General features: G+C 49.7%; 1 protein-coding gene across 1 annotated transcript in view; it reads right to left on the minus strand.

Moving 5' to 3' along the window:
• The window catches only part of ADAMTS20 (ADAM metallopeptidase with thrombospondin type 1 motif 20), a 70,543-nt gene that overhangs the window by 5,770 nt on the left and 42,761 nt on the right, over positions 1 to 22,012 (minus strand). Inside the window, exons 23-36 of the mRNA XM_040978974.1 lie at positions 21,675 to 21,782; positions 20,636 to 20,800; positions 20,226 to 20,501; positions 19,224 to 19,385; positions 17,975 to 18,151; positions 10,961 to 11,128; positions 6,697 to 6,870; positions 6,450 to 6,620; positions 4,606 to 4,806; positions 3,588 to 3,717; positions 3,344 to 3,438; positions 3,165 to 3,259; positions 2,676 to 2,809; positions 558 to 649 (exon numbers count right to left, since the gene is read on the minus strand). Coding sequence (XP_040834908.1) covers positions 558 to 649; positions 2,676 to 2,809; positions 3,165 to 3,259; positions 3,344 to 3,438; positions 3,588 to 3,717; positions 4,606 to 4,806; positions 6,450 to 6,620; positions 6,697 to 6,870; positions 10,961 to 11,128; positions 17,975 to 18,151; positions 19,224 to 19,385; positions 20,226 to 20,501; positions 20,636 to 20,800; positions 21,675 to 21,782 — 2,148 coding nt within the window. The remainder of the gene's footprint in view (positions 1 to 557; positions 650 to 2,675; positions 2,810 to 3,164; positions 3,260 to 3,343; positions 3,439 to 3,587; positions 3,718 to 4,605; positions 4,807 to 6,449; positions 6,621 to 6,696; positions 6,871 to 10,960; positions 11,129 to 17,974; positions 18,152 to 19,223; positions 19,386 to 20,225; positions 20,502 to 20,635; positions 20,801 to 21,674; positions 21,783 to 22,012) is intronic.

Raw genomic sequence — 22,012 nt, forward strand, 5'->3', positions numbered from 1 at the left:
GTAAATCGGTCCATGCTCTGTGTACGTCACATTATAATCATGATGGTTGAGGAGCACCCACGCTGCTAGATTCTACTTGAATTTCTGCAGCTACACTACGGCTTTTATGTTTAGTCTAGATCTTTTCTTACCTGTTTCTGCTTTCAGTTCAAGATTTCCCTAAACCAAGTGAGTGCTCTCCGTTCCTAACATGAAGAATACTTGGTATGGTGGATGATGCCAACTACAAGTTGGAAATCCCATGAAGAGACGCTGTGGCAAAGCATTTACTGCAGTCATCTGAGCGACATCGACATGCTAATCATTTCTCTCATAGATTTGACTCCAGCTTCAGTTAGCCGCAAACTTCCTAACAGAGCTGTCAAATGTTCAATGGGTACAACTTGCTACTTTATCACAACAACGTTGTCTACGTGGACTACACAAAACACCTTGTTGAAATGAAGTTTTTAGTCTACTTTTTAAAACAGCATTCTGGTTTTAAAAAAATGAGTGAAAAGAAACACTGTATTCCTTTTTCATTGTGACAGAAAAAATATATTTTAAAAATGAAATACCTGTGGGCACCGGGCAGCACTGTAGCAATCTCCAGCTGTGGCCAGTGGAACCGGTTTGCCAAAAACTGTCCTGGCAAATAGAAGATCCGTGGCTGGAAAACAGAAAACGAACCTCCTTTACACATTTCATGGTCAGGCTTGTGGCTTTCCAAGAGCAACCCCGTCATGACTGTGAGCAGCACAGCACAGGCTCTCCATGCATAAATTCTCCTGGGCACAAAAATGCTCATCTCATATGCTGCCCTAGAAAATGGCTGCTGTATTTGGAATTAAAGAGTATGATTTAAAAACTAATTAAATGCTCCATTATAGTCCGTGTCATGGTAAGTTCTTATAATAGGCAAAATGATACCAACAGTAAAATCACTATAGAAAGGTTAACAGGTAAAAATTATGACAAAGCCATATGCAAATAATTATAGAGAACATAAATATTAATTAGCTTGGGCCATTCAAAATACCATTCCAAAAAATGTGGCACGTTTTTGATTATGTAAGCATAAGAGGGACCTAAAAATTTTGTGACAATGGAATTAAACCTAAGTTTATTTTGGTGCAAAGAATTTTAAAGCCATACAAATGGATGGTCTTTAGAAATGCCATGATGAGGCCTTGGCCGATGGCTCAAAGGTTACATGCTTTCCTTGCACATGCCAGGATCCCAGACAGGCGCCAGGTTGTGCCCCAGCTGCCCCACTTCCCGTCCAGCTCCCTGCTTGTGGCCTGGGGAAGCAGTGAAGGACGCCCACTGGGACCTTGCACTTGCAAGGGAGACCCAGAAAAGGCTCCTGGCTTCAGATCGGCTCGGCCCCAGCCCAGTGGACGGAAGATCGTCTCTGTCTTTTCTTCTCACTGTGGATCTACCTTTCTGATAAAAATAAGTGAAACTTTTAAAATGCCATGGAAATGCATAGTAGAATACAAAGTATGGTTCTCAAAAATCATTTTTCCACCAAAGGCAGTCTATCTTCCAGTTCTATTTTTCCATGACTTTTTGAAGTACCCTTATGTTGCTTGTTTCTTAAAATTATTTATATATTTATTTATGTATTTACTTTTTATTTATTTGAAAGGCAGACAGACGAATAGAGAAAGGGAGACACACAGAGAGACATCTCCAACCACTGTCTCATTCGCCAAACGTGGATCCATGGCTCAGGAGGAGCAGGTGCACAGGATGCAGAAATGTGCTGACTTGACAGAATCACAGATCCCTCCCCAGACAGGGTGAGCCACAGCCTGGTCTCTGGGGGCTGCGGGTTGGAATTCATCCCCCTTCTGTGCCAAGTACTAACGTTATGGTCTGGGACCTGTCGCTCAACTTTATGATAAAAACATTCATGCATTACATTACGACATACTTGTCTCAACTTACAGAGGGTGGCTGAAAAGATCAAATTAAATAATGTATGGGAAAATACTTAATAAATTATAGTGTGAACTAAACACAAAGGATTACTTAAAACCCTGCAAAATAGCTTACCCAGTATACTGAGATGGTTAACTGCCTTAGCCTTAATGTGTTTGGAGGTGTTACGGCAGAGGAAGAGCAGTGACCCCCACCATTATCACTCCATTTTCACTGAGGGTCTCCATGGTACTCGCTACGCTGAAAAAAGAATTAGCTAATAACTGCTCTTTTAAAGAATTCAAGTGGTGGCTGCTCCATGCCAAGCTCTGTTTTCCACCAGGGCTATCATATCTCCCAGCGTACGCCAGCCCTCATCCGCAAACGCAGGCCTTTCATTCTGAGCATAGGGATTCTCACTTACTTTTTTTTTTTTAAAGATTTATTTTTATTATTTTTCTATTGGAAAGGCGGATATACAGAGAGGAGAGACAGAGAGGAAGATCTTCCGTCCGATGATTCACTCCCCAAGTGAGCACAACGGGCCGATGCTATGCCGGTCCGAAGCCAGGAGCCTCTTCTGGGTCTCCCACTCGGGTGCAGGTTCCCAAAGCTTTGGGCCGTTCCTCGACTGCTTTCCCAGGCCACAGGCAGGGAGCTGGAAGGGAAGCGGGGCTGCCGGGATTAGAACCGGCGCCCATATGGGATCCCGGGGGTGCAAGGCGAGGACCTTTAACCACTTGCGCCACTGCGCCGGGCCCCTCACTTACTTTTGATCTGCATGGAAGTGAGATCGATTCTTATTTTGCTGAAAACCGTGTACCCAGCAGCGAGGTAGTCGTGTTGACACTCACAGTCTTTCCTCCTACTCCCATTGAAAGGGCATTCATAGGGGTTTTGTAGTCTGCAACAACATTGGAATATTTTCAGAATGAGATATAGTTATTAGACCAACATTATGGATAAGCAGAAAGCTGTGGACAGAAGTGGGAAGGTTAAAAAAAAAACCCTGCTTGTTAACCAGAAGAAGGAAGTAAAACTTCTCAATGGGAAAATCATTCAGAATTAACTTGCTATCCACTAAATGGGCGTGGTCTTCCACTCCTTCCTGTCTTGTTTTCCCATCCTTGAACCGCAGGTCTGTCGGTCATTCCCCCAGGGAACAGCTGCTATGCTCACATGGACATGGAAAACTTGTGTCACCCCGGAGGCTGGAAGGACAATGGCGACGCACAGACAGAAGAGGACACAGCTCACACCTGGGGCCATACACCTCCGAAAAGTTGTCTTGTTCACCTCTGACCAGCGGCAGGTACTCCTTGGGGTTTGCCAAGCGCATGCCGGCACAGTGGATCTGACGGGGAAAGGCGAGCATCTGAGAGGCTTCGCCAAAGCCAGCAGGGATGCTGAAACCACACGGGAGCTGCCCCTCTCCTACCTTGATGAGTCTCCCCTCGATGTGAAGGAAGTAGTCTCCATCCTCTGTGACGTGTGTGCTCGTCTGGACTTCCTTGCAGGTGCTGAGCAATTTACCTTCAGGACATGAACAGAATGCACCAGCATGTTAGGTGTGACCCCGCAAGTGCTGACACCATGACACTTTGTGTGACCACTACAAACATTCCACTTTGGCACTTTTAGGAACACTCAGGCACTAGGTAGGTTCTTGACGTCTTACTCACAGTCACTGGCATAGCACTTCTTCTGAGCATCTGGTCTTAAATGCTTCAAACACAAGTCGCTGGGCCACCCGTCTTCAGTCATGCACTCCACCCTTCTGCGCACTGTCCCAGGTCCACAGGTCACCGAGCACTGCAGACACATTAGAATGTGAAGGCAAAATATGTAACGAATCACATGACCAAAGCATCCATGCCTCCTCCTCTCAAAGTGCCCTGGAAGCAGCCTGAGGCGCAGGGAGGTTCGGATCTCCCGAAACAGGAAAGCACAGCGGGGACAGGATGGTCACAGGTGGAAAGAGACATCCAAGTCCTTGGGCACAAGTCTGGATCTGCTGTTTCTCTGTGGCTGCTCTTCTGTCATTTGCTTTGTTCAGTTACAGCAGCAGAATGCTGCAAATGGATTTCATAATTCTGCACGAAGCAGAATTTAAAAATTACCTTCATTTTGATATAAAAGATTGAAATCCAGTCAAGCACAGGATCTTCAAAATTGCATGGAAAATGAATATTATGAAAAAGTGACATGGATTTCAAAGCTTTCTGTACCAAATAAACTGAATTTTTATTCCACCGCTCCATACATTTTTTAGGGTTCTCTCATAAATATGAATGACAGTTATGAAGATTACCGAGAGTTCTTTACTATTAAATTAGAAAGCCTAAAAAATTCACAGAAAACTGATTTTAAAGCATAATGTAAATTTTCCATCAACTTTGCCTGTCCCTTTGTATTCTAAGTTGGCAAAATACTGTTTGTCTTTCAATCATTTAGTTAGACATGGCACACGGTGCAAATAACCTTCCCCAGTCATAGGCTGATTTTCTTCACTTACCCAGGGATTGACTTTGAAGCGAGCCAGCATACACAAATGACCTGTTTCTAGCAAGTCATGGGAAACACAGAACCGCAGCCGTGCACACAGCTCAGCGAGCAGGCTTCCGACAGCAGGGTCCGAGGCTCCGTGCCGCGGACGAAATGCACAGACCACACCTAGACAGTCCGCATCCTTGCACTGACCTTGCTCCACTTGCCAACCTTCCAGGTGGCCGCGTTCAAACACTTCTTCGCGATGCAGTTGTGAGCCTGAGGGGAGGCCAGCAGAGGGCACTCTCGGTAGACCACGGGCTGGGGCCGCTGGGGAGTGTGCTTCCTGGCCCAGGGCACGCCGGTGCAGTACGCGATCTGCTGCCCGGAACTGAGTCCACAGTTGTCTGCACACTGAAAGGGGGTGAGTGGGCTTCTGGGATTTGTCAGATGCTTAACATCCCACTGAATTAGCCCCACGCCCAGGCCAGATCTCTCAACAAAGCTCCAAAGACGCCTGAAAAAGATGCTCAGATAATTCAATGTGGGAGAAAAAAAATCTGTAAAAACTGTATACTGACAACTGCATGGCCACTTACAAAAGGATAAAGTTGGATCAAAAACCTAAATGTACAGGATAAAGTGACAAAAGTCACAGAGGAAAACCTGAGTGTGAATCCTACAAATGATACTTAGCATACAAGGGCCAACAGCAACAATAAATACGACTGTGTCAACACTGAAAACAATCGTGTTTCCACGGACACTATCAGGAAAGTGACAGATGACCCAGCGCATTGGAGAAATTATTTGTAAAACATATAACTGATAAAAGTCGGTGCCCAGAAATGTGAAGAAAATAAAAACTTCACAACTCAACAATAAAAAGATGAATCAATCACACAACAGTAAAAGCCAGTTGGGTATATATACATATCCAAGATATCCATCAGCTAAGAAATACATACAATGACACTCATCATTAGCCATTATTAAGAAGCAATTCCGACAGCTAATGAGATGGCACTTCATGTGCAGCAGGGTGCCACAAGGAACACTGCTGGAGCTGTGCAGCAATCCCTGGCAAGCAGGAAAAGCAGAGCAGCAACCACGGAAAGCAGCTGCTCGGCAGTTCAACGCAGAGTTCTCACGGCGTCAGCGCCTGCACTGCTGGTATATCCCCAGAGACGGACAACACCGGCACTGCTCCAGAGTGCAGAATTGACAAGACCTGCGCGCCCATCAGGTGCAGAATCAACGAGCAAAGTACAGCAAGCCCCAGGACCAACACGGAAGAGCCGGAAGACTCGGTGAGAGATGAACACGACCATGGCGTGAAGAGGCAGACATGAAGGGTCACACAGTTTAGGATTCCACTCACGTGGCTGTCCTAAGCAGGCCGACTGGCAGACACAGAAGGGTGTCAACAGGAAGTGAGTGGTGTGGTGCTCTGGAGTGGATCGTGGTGAGGGTTGAACCGGACTAAGGTTCACACAGAAGGTAGCAAAGCAGGATATTAAAATGCTGTTGATAATTACATTTTGTGGTTTTGAAAAGTTGAGTAGTGACTCAATAGTCGAGATGCTGCCTGGGCCCTGACTCCCACGTGGGGGAGGCAGCAGGTTCAGGGTGCCAGGCTTCAGGCTGGCCCAGCCCCAGCCTTGAGACACTGGGGTGCAGAGTGGACAGCAGCAGGTGGGGGATGAACCCCAAGACGGGAGCTCTCCTTCTGTCTCACTGCCCTTCAAACACGAAAATGCATAAATAAATGAATAAAAGTTGAATGATGGTTCTCTAAAGATGAAAACCATAAAATCTGAGATGAAAAACATACTGGAGGAGGCTAAAGGCAGCTCGGACGGACGTGAAGACATCCAGCCTGCGGAGTTTAACAGGTGTGTGACTGCACACGGCCCTTTCAAGCCTGGGTGGCTTTCCTGCTAACATACTCGTCACCTGCCCCATGCCAAGACCGGACCTGCAGTTCCAACCAGGTCAAGTTCAGATCAAGTGTTTTATGCAGGAGCAAACATTTCCCCTTTCTCTCCCTGCCTTACCTGAGAGGAGTCACCTGTTAGCACGATGTACTTGCACAGAGGGTTCCTGCATTTTTGGACAGAAGGTGGTCTGGTTGCAGGGTTGCAGAGGCTGTCGCCCACCGGGACACCCCGAGCATCAGTGCACTGCACCCATCGATAGATCTCTGCTTTCCTACAGGATGCCGAACACTGGAAAGGCAAACGCAGAATGCACAAACACGCCTCCCAGATACAGCGTCTCTGAAGGTTTATGGTCTGTACTCACGTCCGGCCACTCTCCTGCTGTCCACTGGTACTGCACACAGTCCGAGTGCCAACACGGCTGCTGACTGTAAGGCCGGCTGGCCGGGTCGCACCTTTCTGCAGCCACTGGGCCCACACCTCTCAGCCGACAGAACACGTCCCTGTGCTGGACGCCGGGGCCGCAGGTCACAGAGCACTGCAAAGGAGCCCACACGAGGTTAGAGCTGGACAGCTGACACCAAACTAGCTCAGGACAGCAGGTGGAGTCTCCGTGTTTCCGTACGTGTTGTAAGCACAGCCTGAGGCTACTACACCACGTACTGGACAGAAAGCGAAACACAGTAGGTAGTTACGCCATCATCATGTCTGGATCGCCCATATGATTATATAAACACATTTTCTCTATTTGAAGTAAGATAGCTCCAGCCTTACACAAACTATGACAAGCAAATCATGTGACATGAGTCCATATCGCAATCAAAACCATGCTCCTCTGAATTGAATGTGCTCACACTTCCACTTCTGCAACACCTTCAAACAAGCCGCAGACCAAACTGCCTTCGTCTTCCTACCTCCCGGAGCCCCTCTGCTTGGCACCTGTTAGTGGTCCAGGTGTGCGCCAAATCGCTAGCCCACGGTCATCTCTCCTTGCAGAGGACTCATTACCGTAGGAACTCTAAGCCATGGTAACCTTGTCTTGATTCACCAGGCCTCATTTTGCTTATCTGTGAGATGCAAAGTGGGTATGCACTGTCATACCATAGGACATATCCCCATGCTCATAGCTGACAACGGCCCTGGACAGGAAGCACCAAGGGCTGAGAGACCGGAAGTGCCTCCTTCCAGGAGTGCTCATCTCGGCCCACACCGGGCACTGCAGCAGAGCGCTGTGAAGTAGGTGCCCGAGGCTGTGCTGACCAAGGCGCCGCCGATGGGGAGTCGGGACAGGGCCACTCTGAGGGTCAAACAGGCCTCCTATCATCACGGAGTGAAAGGGGCAAGCAGACTCGCTCAGATCTCCTCATAAAGGAGGTTAACCCCAACCATGATCTCCATGGCCTCACCAGATAACCCGCTGTGAAGGCCCCTGTTCTAGCTAGGATTTCCCTTTGTGCAATTCTGGCTCTGTTCCCCCACCAAAATCCACATGCTCTTCACACGAGAAACACAGCCCGTGCTGCCAGCCAGCCCCCAAAGTCCTTAACTCGCTGCGGCATCATCTCCAAAGCCTACGGGCCAGAGAGCCACATAAACATCACTTAACTTGTGGCACAAGATCTGGCACAGTCAATCCAGGACAAACTGCCCACCGCCACACGTCCGTGAAGTCCCACACAAAGGAGACACCCCCAGCACCCCTTTGCAAAACGGAGAAATAACAAGGAAACAGGGACAGATACCAGGCCTCAAGCAAGCCCAGAAGCCAACAGGACAAGCAAAATGAAATCTTAAGTCCAGATGATAATCTCTGACTCAGTGTCCCACTTAATGGACACATGGAGGCAGTGACACGGCATTGCAGTCTTCAGCCGGCCACACTCCAGGCCTGGGACTGCCTCTTGTATGCCACCATCACCAATTCTGGGTGTCCAGCCTGGTTTGGGTGCTGCCAGTTTCCACCTAGAGGGAGTGGAGAGTGGGGGTGACCTGCGCAATGCACCCCATGCCAGAAGTCATGCCTGGGATGGTCAGATGGTGCAGAGCAGGCCCACACTAAGTGGTTGGATATCACCTGGTCCTTGCCCTCTGGCCTGGGAGGAAGGACAGCTTGCTCTGATGACAGGGTCAACCCAAACTAATCTCATCAAATTTGACCAGCTGTTCTACTTCCCTCCCAGCTTCCTGCTTGTGGTCAGGGAAATAAAACAAATAAACCGAGAGAGAGAGAGAGAGAGAGAGAGAGAGAGAGAGAGAGAGAGAGAGAAAGGTGCTAAGTCCTTCTGCAACAGAATCTTGCTGTTTCAGGTCCTAAGTTTGGAAATGGATGTGAAGCAGGGTTCACATGAAAGTGCTGAATGCCCTGTGAACATTCTCTTCTGAAAGCACTGGACTCACTACGAAACACTCTAGTGCAGAGTCAACTGCCACCAGCACCCAGCCTCTCCTCCAACTCCCTCAGCCCAAGATGTCCTTGCCTGCCCACACACGAGGGCACTCACCGAGCTGAGACAGTGCAATGCGCGGCCCTGCGCGTTTCTGATCACCCAGACTCCAGCAGTCACTTGCTTCTCCCACAGCTAAGATGGCCAGCACTGCCCAGTGGTGTTCAGATTAGGACAACTCCAGGTCTGCAAAGAATGTAACTACCACCAGCACGTAGCCCCCCAGACCAAATGAAGCCCACCTGGCCATCATAAAAGCTCCCTCTCAAAGGAAAGCCACAAACACTGCCAACCAACCAGAAGACTTGGACATAAGCTGGTCATATGCCTCCCACGTCCAATTTCAAAGCATAAAGCTTCAGAGCCTTTACCGATAACCCTGTGGGGATACCGTGAATCATGAGAAACCAGCTGTCTGGCTCCTTGCTCTGTGCCCAGCAAATAAATACTTCCTCCCTTCCACTGCCCCATGGCAGTGACGGGCTTCCTGTGCAAACAGACCCAGGCATGCAGACGTTTGGTCCACAACAGGAGGAAAATAAGGTGGCATGAGATGACCGGCTGCCCAAGCAAGGTTCAGACTCATCCTGAAACCAAGTGAGAAACACTCCAAGCTGTCCTGATGCTAACACTCTGTTCAAGAAATGACAGACTGGCCACCGACAGGGAGACTGATGGACCCTTGAACTACACCAAGCAGCTGCAATGGATATTCAAGGGCTACTTTAAGAGGCCAGTGTTATGGCACAGTGGACTAAGTTGCCACCTGCAAAGCTGTCAACTCACAAGGACCCTGGTTCAAGTTCCAGCTGCTACACTTCACGTCCAGTTTCCTGCTAATGTACCTGTAAAAGCAGGAGATGAGCTAAGCGCTTGGACCCCTGCCACGCATGTAGGAGACCCAGATGCAGATCCAGGCTCCAGGTTTCAGGCTGGTCCAGCCCAGCACAGTGAAAAAGATCTCTGTCTTTCACCCTTTCTCTGTAACTCTGCCTCTCAGATAAATAAATACATGCATCTTCATTGTTGAAGAGTTACTTGCACAAGAGAATTGAGACAGCCTTCCAGATAACAAGTCACAGGGCAAGGCAAACGGAGCAAGGGAGGGGCCGGTGCCTCTCTGTGCCGTAACTCAGCACACCCTGGAAGTGCTAACCTAGCACAGCGGGCCAGCAAGGAGACCTTCAGACCACAGTGTCTGCTGAGACATGACCAAAACCCTAAAGCAGACGCAGATCCCCAGCTGAAAACAGAAATGCTGGTTCCCAGACATTAGCTCCAATTCTCCAGGCACTGACACCTGCCCCTGCCCGAAGCTGATTTCCCCACAGAGAAGCTTGGCCAGTGCGGGGCTGCTTTGTCCATGGGGAGAGATGCAGGGTGATGCTCGGGCTGAGCGGATGAGAACGCCTGGGGGAACGGGGCTCGTGCCTGAGCCCTTCCCTCCTGTGGCCCAGGAGACCAGACCTCAGCATCTACTGGGTCCGGCTGGACCAGCACAGAAAGGGCTTGGTGGCCTCAGGTCCTGCTGGGAGCTGCTGGGGAAGGTGGTGAGCAGAGGCAAGCGTTGGGGCAGCAGGCCTTGGGAGAGCACGTGGTCGCAGATTCTCCTCCGCCAGGGGTCTGACCTGCCTTGCAGCCCCCCAGCTGCTGCCTCCCTGTCTGCCACCTGCATGTGCTGCCCTGAGCCCACTTCCCAGAGGATGCTGACACGGGCGGGTGGCAACCAGCCTTCCTGACCAAACTGCATTGCCAGCTTGGTGTTCTCTCAGCCTTTCTGCTCAGCGCACAGCTAGCTGGGGCTGACTTGGCTCTGCCACCACCCTGGTCTCAGGCTCAGGCTGCTGAGTCCTCACCTCCCACTCCATCCCAAGACTCAACGTTGGCTCAGTCCAAGGTTTCAGGGTTGAAATAGCGCAGTTACAGGAGGCAGCATGAGCATTTTACAAGAATGCTGCTATCATCGGCTCCCTCCTCCACCCCAGGATTCGGAAACAGAAAATGTACAACCGTAAAAAAAGACAAAAAAAACTACTTTGCGTTTTAACTACAAGTGCAGGTAATGTGTTAATTCTATAGAGCATTAACTTGAGCACAGTGCAAAACAAGCTAAACAGAATATAGTACATTTCAAATGAGCACACCTTCTACGGCACACCTGCACCTGCCCAACACGTGACATACCTCCTTCCACCGAGTGGCTTTCCACGACGGGCACCTGGCAGACCTGCAGGCCTTGTGGGTGCGTGGCTTGGGCAGGTTGCTGCAGTACTGTTCTCCCACCTCCCCTTGGGACTGGTGAAGGCAGAGGACACTGCGGCGCTTGACACCTCTGCCACAGGACGATGAGCACTAGGAAAAAAACACACACGCACTGGGTTCGTTGTGTCCGGTCACTTCGGGAACTATGAAAGGAAACAGAAGCATCACGGCGTTAGCATCTCGTTAAGACGATGCCCCACCGTTTCATACTCAAGAGAACCAGAGATCTGCCACCTGCCCGAGACCACAGCACCCATGCTGACCCTGAAAAAGTGCATTCGTTCATTCTGCCGGAGGATACCAGCGGTCATGACAACTGCCAGGCAGTATCCTTCCAGCCACTGCCCTGAGTGCCTTCAATCTCACACGTTACAGCAAACACACTGCAAGGGCGCGCGGTTCTGCAGCCTGACTTCAAGCAACTCCTCGCCGTACTTAGCCAGTCTTCTTTGAGACTCCAATGTCACCCAGAGTGACAGATACAAAGAACATCTGCTAGTTCACTGACCATCACTGTGCATGTCAGCGATCTCTTTGTTGAAATTAAAGTATCAGAGTTCTATTTTCATTAAATACATGTATTGACTAGTAAGCTCAGAGTCCTCTGGATACAGTGGAAGAAATAAAAAGCAAGAATAAAATGAACACTGCTTTGGGTACACTTGCCAAGTTGAGCTCTCCTTCAAGATCCGGAAGAGGAATGCCACTTATGTCTTCATGTCTGATCAGTTCCACGGGGAAGTTGCTCAGGATAATACAGAACATGGTACGCAAGGAATCCTGCGTGAACTGGACCAACGCCGCAGCAGAGTAAGCAGTGCGGGAAATGCTACACTACTCCTTGTGCCACGGCAACGCGCAGAGCTGTGTGGAAGGCGCACGTAACGCCAGCAGTGCCCACGCCCCGAGGGAGCGGCTTTGACTCTGCAACCCCAGAAATCTGTCATCTCCCCCGCTTTTGCACACCCTGGCACCATCCTCTTCCTGGAGGTTGTCTTACTGATGTAGAGAAATTTACAATGAGCTTGCTGAAAGAAACGAGCTTAAACCCCTTACGGGTCCCATAATTGAGACGGTCTAAATGTGCTGTGATGGTCCCACAACTGTTACGGAGCAGTGGGTCAGGGACCCAGTGTTTTCAGGAGTGCTGCTAGGCAAACCCTGCAGTCCCCACAAACGACAGGAGTGTCTGGCCAGCACGGAGCAAGGCACGGCAAGCAGGTGCACAGTGAGCAAGCCGTGCGAGTGGCCCAGCTGGCTGACACTCTCAGGACGCAGAGCTGGCATTGTCTCTTACACAGCTAGCCTTGGACTCTGCGGATTCCTGTCCTCGGAGCAAAGCGGCACAGGAGTACAGGGAAGCACTACGTCTGCTCTCCAAGGCGCGGGCTGCTTGTGTTTCATATATACAAGGTTATCACAGAACAGTGAATGACTGCACTGATGGCAGCCTTGCTGAGTCTGGAAACGGAATACATAAAGGAAGCTAACTTAGCAAAGTGAAGCCTTTCTGTGATCTCCTGGACGGCGGTGCTAGTCCGGCACCGGGTGCTTCCTGACAGCCATGGGAGGGATGCTCGTGCTCCTAGAACTCCTGTGCTCTGGGAGCAGACCCGGGATGGAGTGTTTATCCCTCAGTCACCTCCATGTGCGCCATCTCCGTGTGGTCCCTATTTGCTACAAATCCGAGGAAGGAGCAAGAGTCAAAGAAAGAAACTCTAAGGCGATTTTAATGCTACAATATTTTTTAAAAAGTAAAATCACCGAACAGAGCACCACAGGGTGTCACGTGGACCTCAGGAGAGCTGAAAATGTCACTTGACAGGCCAAGGGAGGATGGGCAGGGAGAGGAAAGACGGAGTCGGAAACCAGTTCCTGGAAGTAGTGGGTCCGCCCGGCCCAGGCCCTCTGACCACGCCCCTGCTGCCCCAGGCCCTCTGACCACGCCCCTGCTGCCCCAGACCCTCTGACCACGCCCGATGCCCCTCCACGCCTCTGTCCACTACAGCCCTCCCTGCACGGCTCACCCTGCCCAGGCCCTCTGACCACGCCCCTGCTGCCCCAGGCCCTCTGACCACGCCCGATGCCCCTCCACGCCTCTGTCCACTACAGCCCTGCACGGCTCACCCTGCCCAGGTCCTCTGACCACGCCCCTGACGCCCCTCCACGCCTCTGCCCACTACAGCCCTGCATGGCTCATCCTGCCCAGGACCTCTGACCACGCCCGATGCCCCTCCACGCCTTTGCCCACTACAGCCCTGCATGGCTCACCCTGCCCAGGTCCTCTGACCACGCCCCTGACGCCCCTCCACGCCTCTGCCCACTACAGCCCTGCATGGCTCATCCTGCCCAGGACCTCTGACCATGCCCCTGCTGCCCCAGGCCCTCTGACCACGCCCCTGACGCCCCTCCATGCCTCTGTCCACTACAGCCAGGCATGGCTCACCCAGACATTTCTGGGAGATAACATGGTGCTGTGAACACACATTCACACCCAAATGGGTCTTTCCAATTCTTTAGGAATCCAATTGTACTGTGTATCTAAGAGAACAGCCAACTACCCTAAGGAGGAATTATATATACTGCTACGTATGAGTTATACATAATCCACTGCTAGAAAGGACAAAACACCTTAAAGTCAACTTCTTCACCATCAGAGAACTAAAACCCTGAAATGAGCAAAGTGGCGACATGCAGCAGGGACGGGGCGGGGCGGGGAGAGGGAGGAAGGAAAAAGAGAGAGAGAAAGTAAGTAAGTTAGTTTGTTCTCTTGGAGGGCCTGGTGCAATAGCCTTGTGGCTAACGTCCTCGCCTTGAAAGCAACAGGATCCCACAGGGATGCCAGTTCGTGCCCCAGCTGCTGTGCTTCCTGTCCCGGGGTGCCGCTCACCACCTGCTGGGTGAGATGGACTGCAGCACATGCACCTGGGCATTCTAGAAGGCCCTACTGGCAGAACTCCTGTCAAGTCCAATCTGCCTTGTTGGTTCTCGAGTTATTCTAACCGGTTAAGCCCCAGATATCCAGCTCAACTTCAGTGCTGTGAACGACCTGGTGGCTGCTGAAACGCAGTACGCTTCTCCGCCAGCATGCCGACCAGCTGCCCGCTTGGCACCTTCTACGCTGCATCGAGCTGGGTTCACGTGCAGCCGTTAGCACAGGACTCTAGGATGGCAGAGACCATGACAATGGGGAGAATCTGTGAGCCCATTGGGAAGGGCCTGGCGATAAGGAAATAACAGGACACCCTCGGTTTCAATCCTTAATCAAGAGCCAGCAGCGCGGCCCCAGCAGCGCCCCCGCTCTGCCCAGGAGCCCCGGCTGGCCAGCCGGTGGCGCCCCAGGAACCTGGGACCTCGCATCCCACAGAGGGCCAGAAACACCATTTTTGCACCTTGCTACACACATCTCCTTTGAAGAGGAAACACCTCTGCTTGAAGAGCCAGAATGAGAAGTTCCCGCAGCTTCTGTTCTTAAACAACTTCCTCATGTTTTCATGGGAGGGAGGGGAGAAAAGCCCCAAACTCCTTAAGATAATTAAGAAAAAAACAAACATATTCTCTCTACTTCTGTTGAACTTCAACCCCGGGAGACAATTAGCACAAGTGACCTGAGGAAGTGCAAGCCCACAGGGAAGGGAGTCCCTCTGCCACGGCGTCTGCGCGGACGAACCCTGTCACGCAGGGCACCACGAGCTCGTCGGCCAGGCTGCCATCGCCACGCGCAGGAAAAGCCGCAGGCGCCTTCTGGCCTTTTTAAGAAAACCTTGGTCGGACGTGTATCTATTTTTGACTATATAAATGTCTGTTTTAGTAATTTTGTTGTTTATAAAATGTAAAAAGAAATACAAAAATTTTCAGTACTTAGTAACTGATGGCTAAATAATAAATCACATTCTTTCAAATCACAATGTTAGTTTTAATAGAAACATTTGAGAAATGGCAGCAGCTTATACACATACTAGGTAAAATTATGGAAACACACAGTATTAAGCATTACGTGTTTAATAAGGGAAATTAACAGTTTCCTATTAACGGAAAACATCGGCAACAGAAAGGAGGTATCTATTACATACAAAACTGTCAGTGATTTAACGACACTTTAGGTATTGACCCAGCGAGCAAAAATACAGCATACACACGAAGTAAGCAAAGCACAAAGCCACAACAATACTGTAAGAAAGCACGGCTACATGCAGTCATTTCACACCAACCACAGAAACGCAGCCAGTAACCGTGGTTAAAATCTTTATTGTCTGTTGCCACAGCACAAGATTTTCCACAACAGGAAGAACAGGAAATATTCTTATAACCTGCCACTGGCGTTTTCAATGACTTTGCCCTTCATATATTTAATTTAAGGCTTCTTGTCATTTGTTGCTACACACGTACTTTCCTGACCGACTGGAGGCCTGGCCGTTCTCCAGCAGAGACGCTGACCTGAAGTGTTGAAGAGTGCTCTGAAACCCGGCCAGTACGCAGCAACACTGAGCGAGGCCCACACTTCACATGCTTTTGACAATAAAACTTCTGGTCACCTAAGCCCTTTTAATATAAAAGGCTGAATTAATGAATAAATATTTTTCATATAATAAAATAAATCCAGATACTCTGATGATATAAATGTACTTCTCACATATAAAACATTATAATAAATAAGTCTGTGAAAATTCTGATATACACATCTATTGTGATTAAAAAAAAAAAAAAGCCTTCCATTTAGGACAAACATAAAGATACCACAGTTCTTCATTAGTGCAAAGACGGCCACTCCAGCCCCTGCTCCTGGACACCCCACGACCAGGGGGGAGCTTGTCTGACTGCCTGGACAGCTGCGCCACCACTGTCCTCCGGCCTGGCGCTGTGAGGCTGAGGAAATCCTTGACGCAGGGGACATCGATGCGCAGCCAGCTCTGAGCCCACGGCGTCACAGGGCAGCACAAGTGTATCTGGGAGATTCTGAGCCTACAGCTATCAGAGCGGATGTGCCAAGGGGCTATGAGCCTTAACGAACTCACACACATCAAACAAAGCACCAAAGATCTCTATAACGACCCGTGAGAAACAGGTACAGCTTCAACATTCTGTGGTTACGAGTTCATTTCAACCTGACACAAAGCACCATGTTCATACAACACATCGGGGTCAGTACACTCTTTCCAGAAGGGTCGAAGGTTGATCACTTCTCCACAGCCACCCTGAAGCCGGTTAGAAACGAGGCACAAACACGGGACACGGCACGTTGCAGAACAACTGCTCAACTAAAACAGGCAAGCCAGACTGGGCCTGAGGCCACGGTGGTCTGCCACCTCCGGGAGCAGAACAGCTGACTCGCAGACACTGCAATTTCACAACGCAGGAGAGCTCGTGAACCAGAGCTCAGGCTGGGTGAAGACGAGTCCCAGATGAGCAGGGCAAATAGGACCTCTGTGTTCAGACACCACTACAATTCCCTCTTGTTAGCCGCCAGGATTCTGCTTTCTTAATTAGAACAGGCATCAAAGCAGCCTCATCAAGAAGCTAGGCTTGCAAAGTAAAACCGTCCAATGAAGATGTTCGGATAGACGAAGCCACGAGACAGAGGACGGTCCCCTGGACGACGGCGGACAACCAGCATCTTTGCAGGGGAGGTCCCACGTGCTCCCAAGCTCCCCAGGTGGACTGTAAACTTGGGGGATGAACACGTTGTCACCATCCCTGTGGCAGTGTCTAGGGTGCAGTAGGTGGCCAGCAAATGCTCAGCAGACTTAGCAAACAAATCCATGAAATTTTCCTAGGAAAGCACCATGGCTGAGGCCCTGGAGTGCAGGCTCACTGAGGCAGGCAGAGCTTCCAAGTTCTCCTACAAAACTAAACTGCTGTATGTTTTTAATCATCAATCACATTTCGGGATAAAGATGAATTTGAGCCTGAACCAGACCTCGAGTGACTCCTCCAGCTTGGGCTTGCATCTCACCAGAGAGCAAACGGAGCAGGTGCCAGCGTTCAGAAATGCTGACAAAACTGGAGTCACGATTTCCCAAATAAAGGAAGAAGCACAAACCTACTCCAGGCTCCAACCAATTTTTCACTAGAGAAAAAGTCTTTAGCTATACGTGATTTAAAAGGTCAAAGGTGATTAAAATGCTAATTTCAAAATTCTATTCTTTAAGTCTTTGATACTGGAAGAATACTAGAGAAATAAAACCATTCATGAGCACTGACTCCAATGTCTGACTTAAAACAATGAACACACTCGCAAACCACAGGAACTCCACACAGTGGATGAGCTGTGCATTCAGATAAATCACTCTAAATCCTACCTTTTCATGATGTAAACAATGACCTTACTTTATATAAGTTTCTCTATCTTTTAAAAAATATATTTTCACATTGCTGAACAAAATAACAAGTTTAACAAAATGAAACAAAAACAACAACCTTTACGAATGTTACTTGGTTTTGGATCAGTAATCGGACAATAACAAGTAAGTTACAAGCACCAACAAGACACAGCCTCAATGTGTCATTTCACAAACACAAAGTTAACATGACACAGCCTCAATGTGTCATTTCACAAACACAAAGTTAACATGACATACAAATGTAAGTAACAAAACAACTCGGGATGAATTGGGGCAAGCTAAAAATGTGAGGAAAATGCTTCATTAAAACAGTTATCTGAAAATTCACATGTAAGAAATAAATACGTACAAAACCATTACATATTACATATACACACATACACATATTACAGTACTTGAAACAACGGATTTTTCCTCCAAACTACCATATGTCATGACACAAGCCAAGATGGCCAGCTGCTGTTGACTTGCTTGAAAAAGAAAATCCGAGAGAAATAAGATGTGCATTCCCAAGTTTACAGAGAGCGAATTAAACAGAACGCATCAAAGATTAAAGCCAAACGAAATGCAGCTAAGAAGAAGGATGCCGTCATACCGACTGCCAGGGTCCCCGATGCCAGGACGCATGATCGGGGCAGGCGTGCGTGTGGCACTGGGCCGTGCCAGCTGGCTTGTCTAGGGGCGCACAGGTGTGCTCTGGGGCGATCCGGCCGTTGGGAAACTGACACACCACCAATCTTGATTTCGTCCCTCCTCCACATGTTTGTGTGCACTAAAAAGAACAGGAAAATTCAAAACCTCATGGCTTTCCATGCGGTCACTACACGGGGACACCTCATGGCTTTCCATGCGGTCACTACACGGGGACACCTCATGGCTTTCCATGCGGTCACTACACGGGGACACCTCATGGCTTTCCATGCGGTCACTACACGGGGACACCTCATGGCTTTCAATGCGATCATTACACGGGGACATCTCAAAAAGTTGGTGGAAAAAAGTGAAATTAAAATAGCTATTTTGGTGCAGAATAACTGAAGTTCAAGCACGGTGCTTTCATAATGCACATATCCACCAAACTGTGAAAACCTCATGTATCATTTTATCTAGTGTTTAAAGATAATAGCTAATGACTTCTTCATAATTCTCCCTGGGCAAGAAAATAAAAGTTTCCATTTCAGGATCAAAACAATGGCAGAACTTTTACAGTTAATACCATAAGCTATTTGAATAGGGTAGCAAAGGCCTATATGAAGCCATTAGCAGGGGAGGTCTGCTAAAAAAAAATCTGAATTACTTAGAATTATATAATATGTAAGCACTATCAATGATTCAGCCACGAAAGAAAAAATGGTAAATTATGTTTAACATAAGCACGAGAAAAGATTCATGGAAACGGATACTACAGAATAAGCTGATTCTAGGACCACCGCAGTAATGAGCCAGGCTAACTCCACCTGCAGCACCTGCTTCCCATGCGGACATCAGTTCTAGTCCCGGCTGTTTCACTTTCGATACAGCTCCTTACTAACGGTCTGGGAAAGGAGCAGGGAATGACCCATGCACACACATGGGAAACCCAGAAGCAGCTCTGGCCTCCCAGCTCCGGTCCAGTCCAGCTGTGGCTGCTGTGGACATTTAGGGAGTGAAAGATCTCTTTCTCTGTCTCTCCCCATCTCTGACTTTTCACACCCTGAGAAAACACCTGCCAGAAGAAAACGGCTTCTATGACTTACGAAACGCAGACCCTCTCTACCTGGTGACAGTGAAGTGAGAGATTATGCAACAATATCTGACAGCATCCAATGCTCCAGAGCCCTGGTGCTCAGGACACCCCGACTTACTTCTCCCCAGCTGCCGTGGGTCCACCGGGGACACGGCCCCGAGTCACAGTGCCTGGACTCCGGGGGCTTGGTGGCAGCATTGCAGGAACTGGCACTTTGTCCATCTTCATCCTGGCAGACCACGACCCTGTGCTGGAGGCCCCCAGCACAGCTGCTAGAGCACTGCAGGGAAGAGAGAGACGCTCACTGTGCATCCAGAGACACGCACACTCAGAGTGCATCTAAAACACACACGCACACACGCACTCAGGGTGCATCTAAAACACACACACTCAGAGTGCATCTAAAACACACACACACTCAGAGTGCATCTAAAACACACACACACACTCACACACGCACTCAGGGTGCATCTAAAACACACACACTCAGAGTGCATCTAAAACACACACACACGCATGCATGCACACACTTGCTGTGTGTCCACACCCTGCCCTGGCCTGCGGACAGCACCACGTGTGACTCTAGCCCCTGCCCTGGGCACACAGGGCTCTCCTGACGGAAGGATGGCAGGGTGGGTCTCACAGGCTCAGCAGGATACGGTGCTGCCCCTCTTCCCGCAGGTGAGAGGGAGAGGAATCAGTCTGCGGGATACAGCTACAGCGAGGAGCGACTCAGCTTAGCCAGGGTCCTATTTTCATGCCATGGTCACGTCCACAGCATGAACTTCCACTGCCCCTTGCGTAGCTTGCCCTGATTTCACACAGGCTCACAAATATTCACAGGAAGCTCTGGCCCCTAAAACTTCTACCCACAGTTGTAGGCTTACTCCTTAAAGGGTTTTTGTTGTTTAGGGTTCCTGCAGCTGTAGGGCCGAGTGCCCATGGGGTTTGTCAGGAACAGTGAGATTTGCCACCTGCACCCCCAGATGCTTCACCCCATAAGGTGTGCGTCTCTGAGTTGCAAACAAAGGCAGTAGCGGACTGGAAGCCATCACACACACTTCCTGTCAGGGCTGGGACTCAGCAACATTTTGGAATTAAATAACTCTAGAAAGCTTACAGATCCCCACGGTCCTGTTCGCCACTGGTCTCCCCCCGCTGTGGGCGGGACCCCCTGGTTCTGATGATCTATGAGGTTGTGGCTTTGGGGGAAGCTCCCATCTGGAGGAAGGCGTGGCTGCCCGTGGCTGTGGGTGGGTGGGCAGGCGGCCAGGCTGCACTCTCGCTGCATCGCAGGCCGTGCTCTGGGATCACAGTGCCTCTCATCGGTCAGCTGCTGGAAGCTCACACAGACCATTTGCCGTGTCGCCTGTCCTCGGCCGCAGGAAACCGAACACTGAGGGGAAATTGTACCGACACTTACAAAGCGTGCACATGTCCGTGATCAACCACGTGAGCAACCCCACGTGTAATTCAACGTCCTACCAGAAACGACACTCGGTCACTTCCCTTCCACCTGTCAACACTCACCGGGGACCAGTTCCCGGCTCGCCACTCTCCGCAGGGGCTGAGACAGGCGGCTGTCTCGGAGGGCCGCGGCAGGTGCGCGCAGAAGGCGTCGTCGGCTGCTTCGTCGCGAGCGTCACGGCAGCTCACGTAGCGGGCCTGGACGCCTCTCCCGCAGGAGGCGGAGCACTTATTGAGGAAAGGGGAGAAGTGGGGGTGTCACTCGGGACCTGCCCCGCCCGCCACATGCCCAAACCATCAGAAAGCACACATTTCAGCTGCTCTGGCATGATATCATTTCAAAGTCAAATACAAGTGATGCTGTAACATTTCAGCTGGGGTAGGGAACCTTTTGTTCACATTAAGGGCCATTTGAATATTCATGATGTCATCTGTGGGCTACTCAAAATTATCAACTTAAAAGTAGCCAGCTATATAGACAGGTTCACCAAATTTCTAGCCCCCTCTTTGATTGCTGGGGCAAGGACAGCCCACACAGTCCTGGAGGCCTCAGCCCACAGCTGTATGTTCCCCACCCCTGTGCAACCACAGAGATTCCCAAAAATAAAATACAGTAACTGAATGAATACCATGACCTGAAATAATGTTTATTTATGAGCTAAAATTAAAGACACCAAAACATTTTATGCAAGAGAACCTTAAGATATCACTTAGAATCACCCTGACTTAATTAAAGAATATGGAGCATATGTGATCTCATAATTAAAATAAGATTAAAGCAAATTATATACTCCAAATAAATTAAAGCTTTCAATTCAGAGGAACAACATGAAATGCTTGCAGTTTAAATAAAAGCCGGAAGTGTCCGATATCACCCTGCGTTCTCCTAACTGCCACGACAGGAGTGCCACTGCTATCCTCAGTCTGTGGCTTGCGAAAGGGACCCAAAAACTCAGCAATTCCCGCCCCACGGCAAGCTCTTAGAACACAGAGCATGACTCAAGCCTTAAGCCACCAGTCCAAAACCTCTGGCTCAGCTGTACCATGACAACGCCCGCCAGGCCTCCCTGGCAGGAACCCCCCATCTGATGGAGTCACTTACGGGGGTCCAGGAGCCGTGTCGCCATTGCGCCCCCTTCCCCTCGGCAGCAGTGGGCACTGGAGTGGCCCACAGCGGGGGCATCACCGGGCAGGGCGAGACCACACACTCCTGCAGGAAGGAAAGCAGAGCCCAAGAACGTCACCATAGGGATGGGTCCCCCGACCTGCGTCAAAGCTGGCCCTCCCGTCTTCTCGTCCACTACCCACACACTGATTTATACACAGACTAGCGAAAGGTGCTGGTTTTCAAAAGCACAAACAACCATCAGGTGGCAGGAACAGCAGCACAAAACCTGCCATCAGCATCGGCCAAGTCTTTGAAAAAAAAAAAAAAACAGC

The sequence above is a fragment of the Ochotona curzoniae genome, unplaced genomic scaffold (genome assembly GCF_017591425.1).
Source record: "Ochotona curzoniae isolate NIBS_2020 unplaced genomic scaffold, NIBS_Ocur_1.0 contig_2927, whole genome shotgun sequence".
NCBI lineage: Eukaryota > Metazoa > Chordata > Mammalia > Lagomorpha > Ochotonidae > Ochotona > Ochotona curzoniae.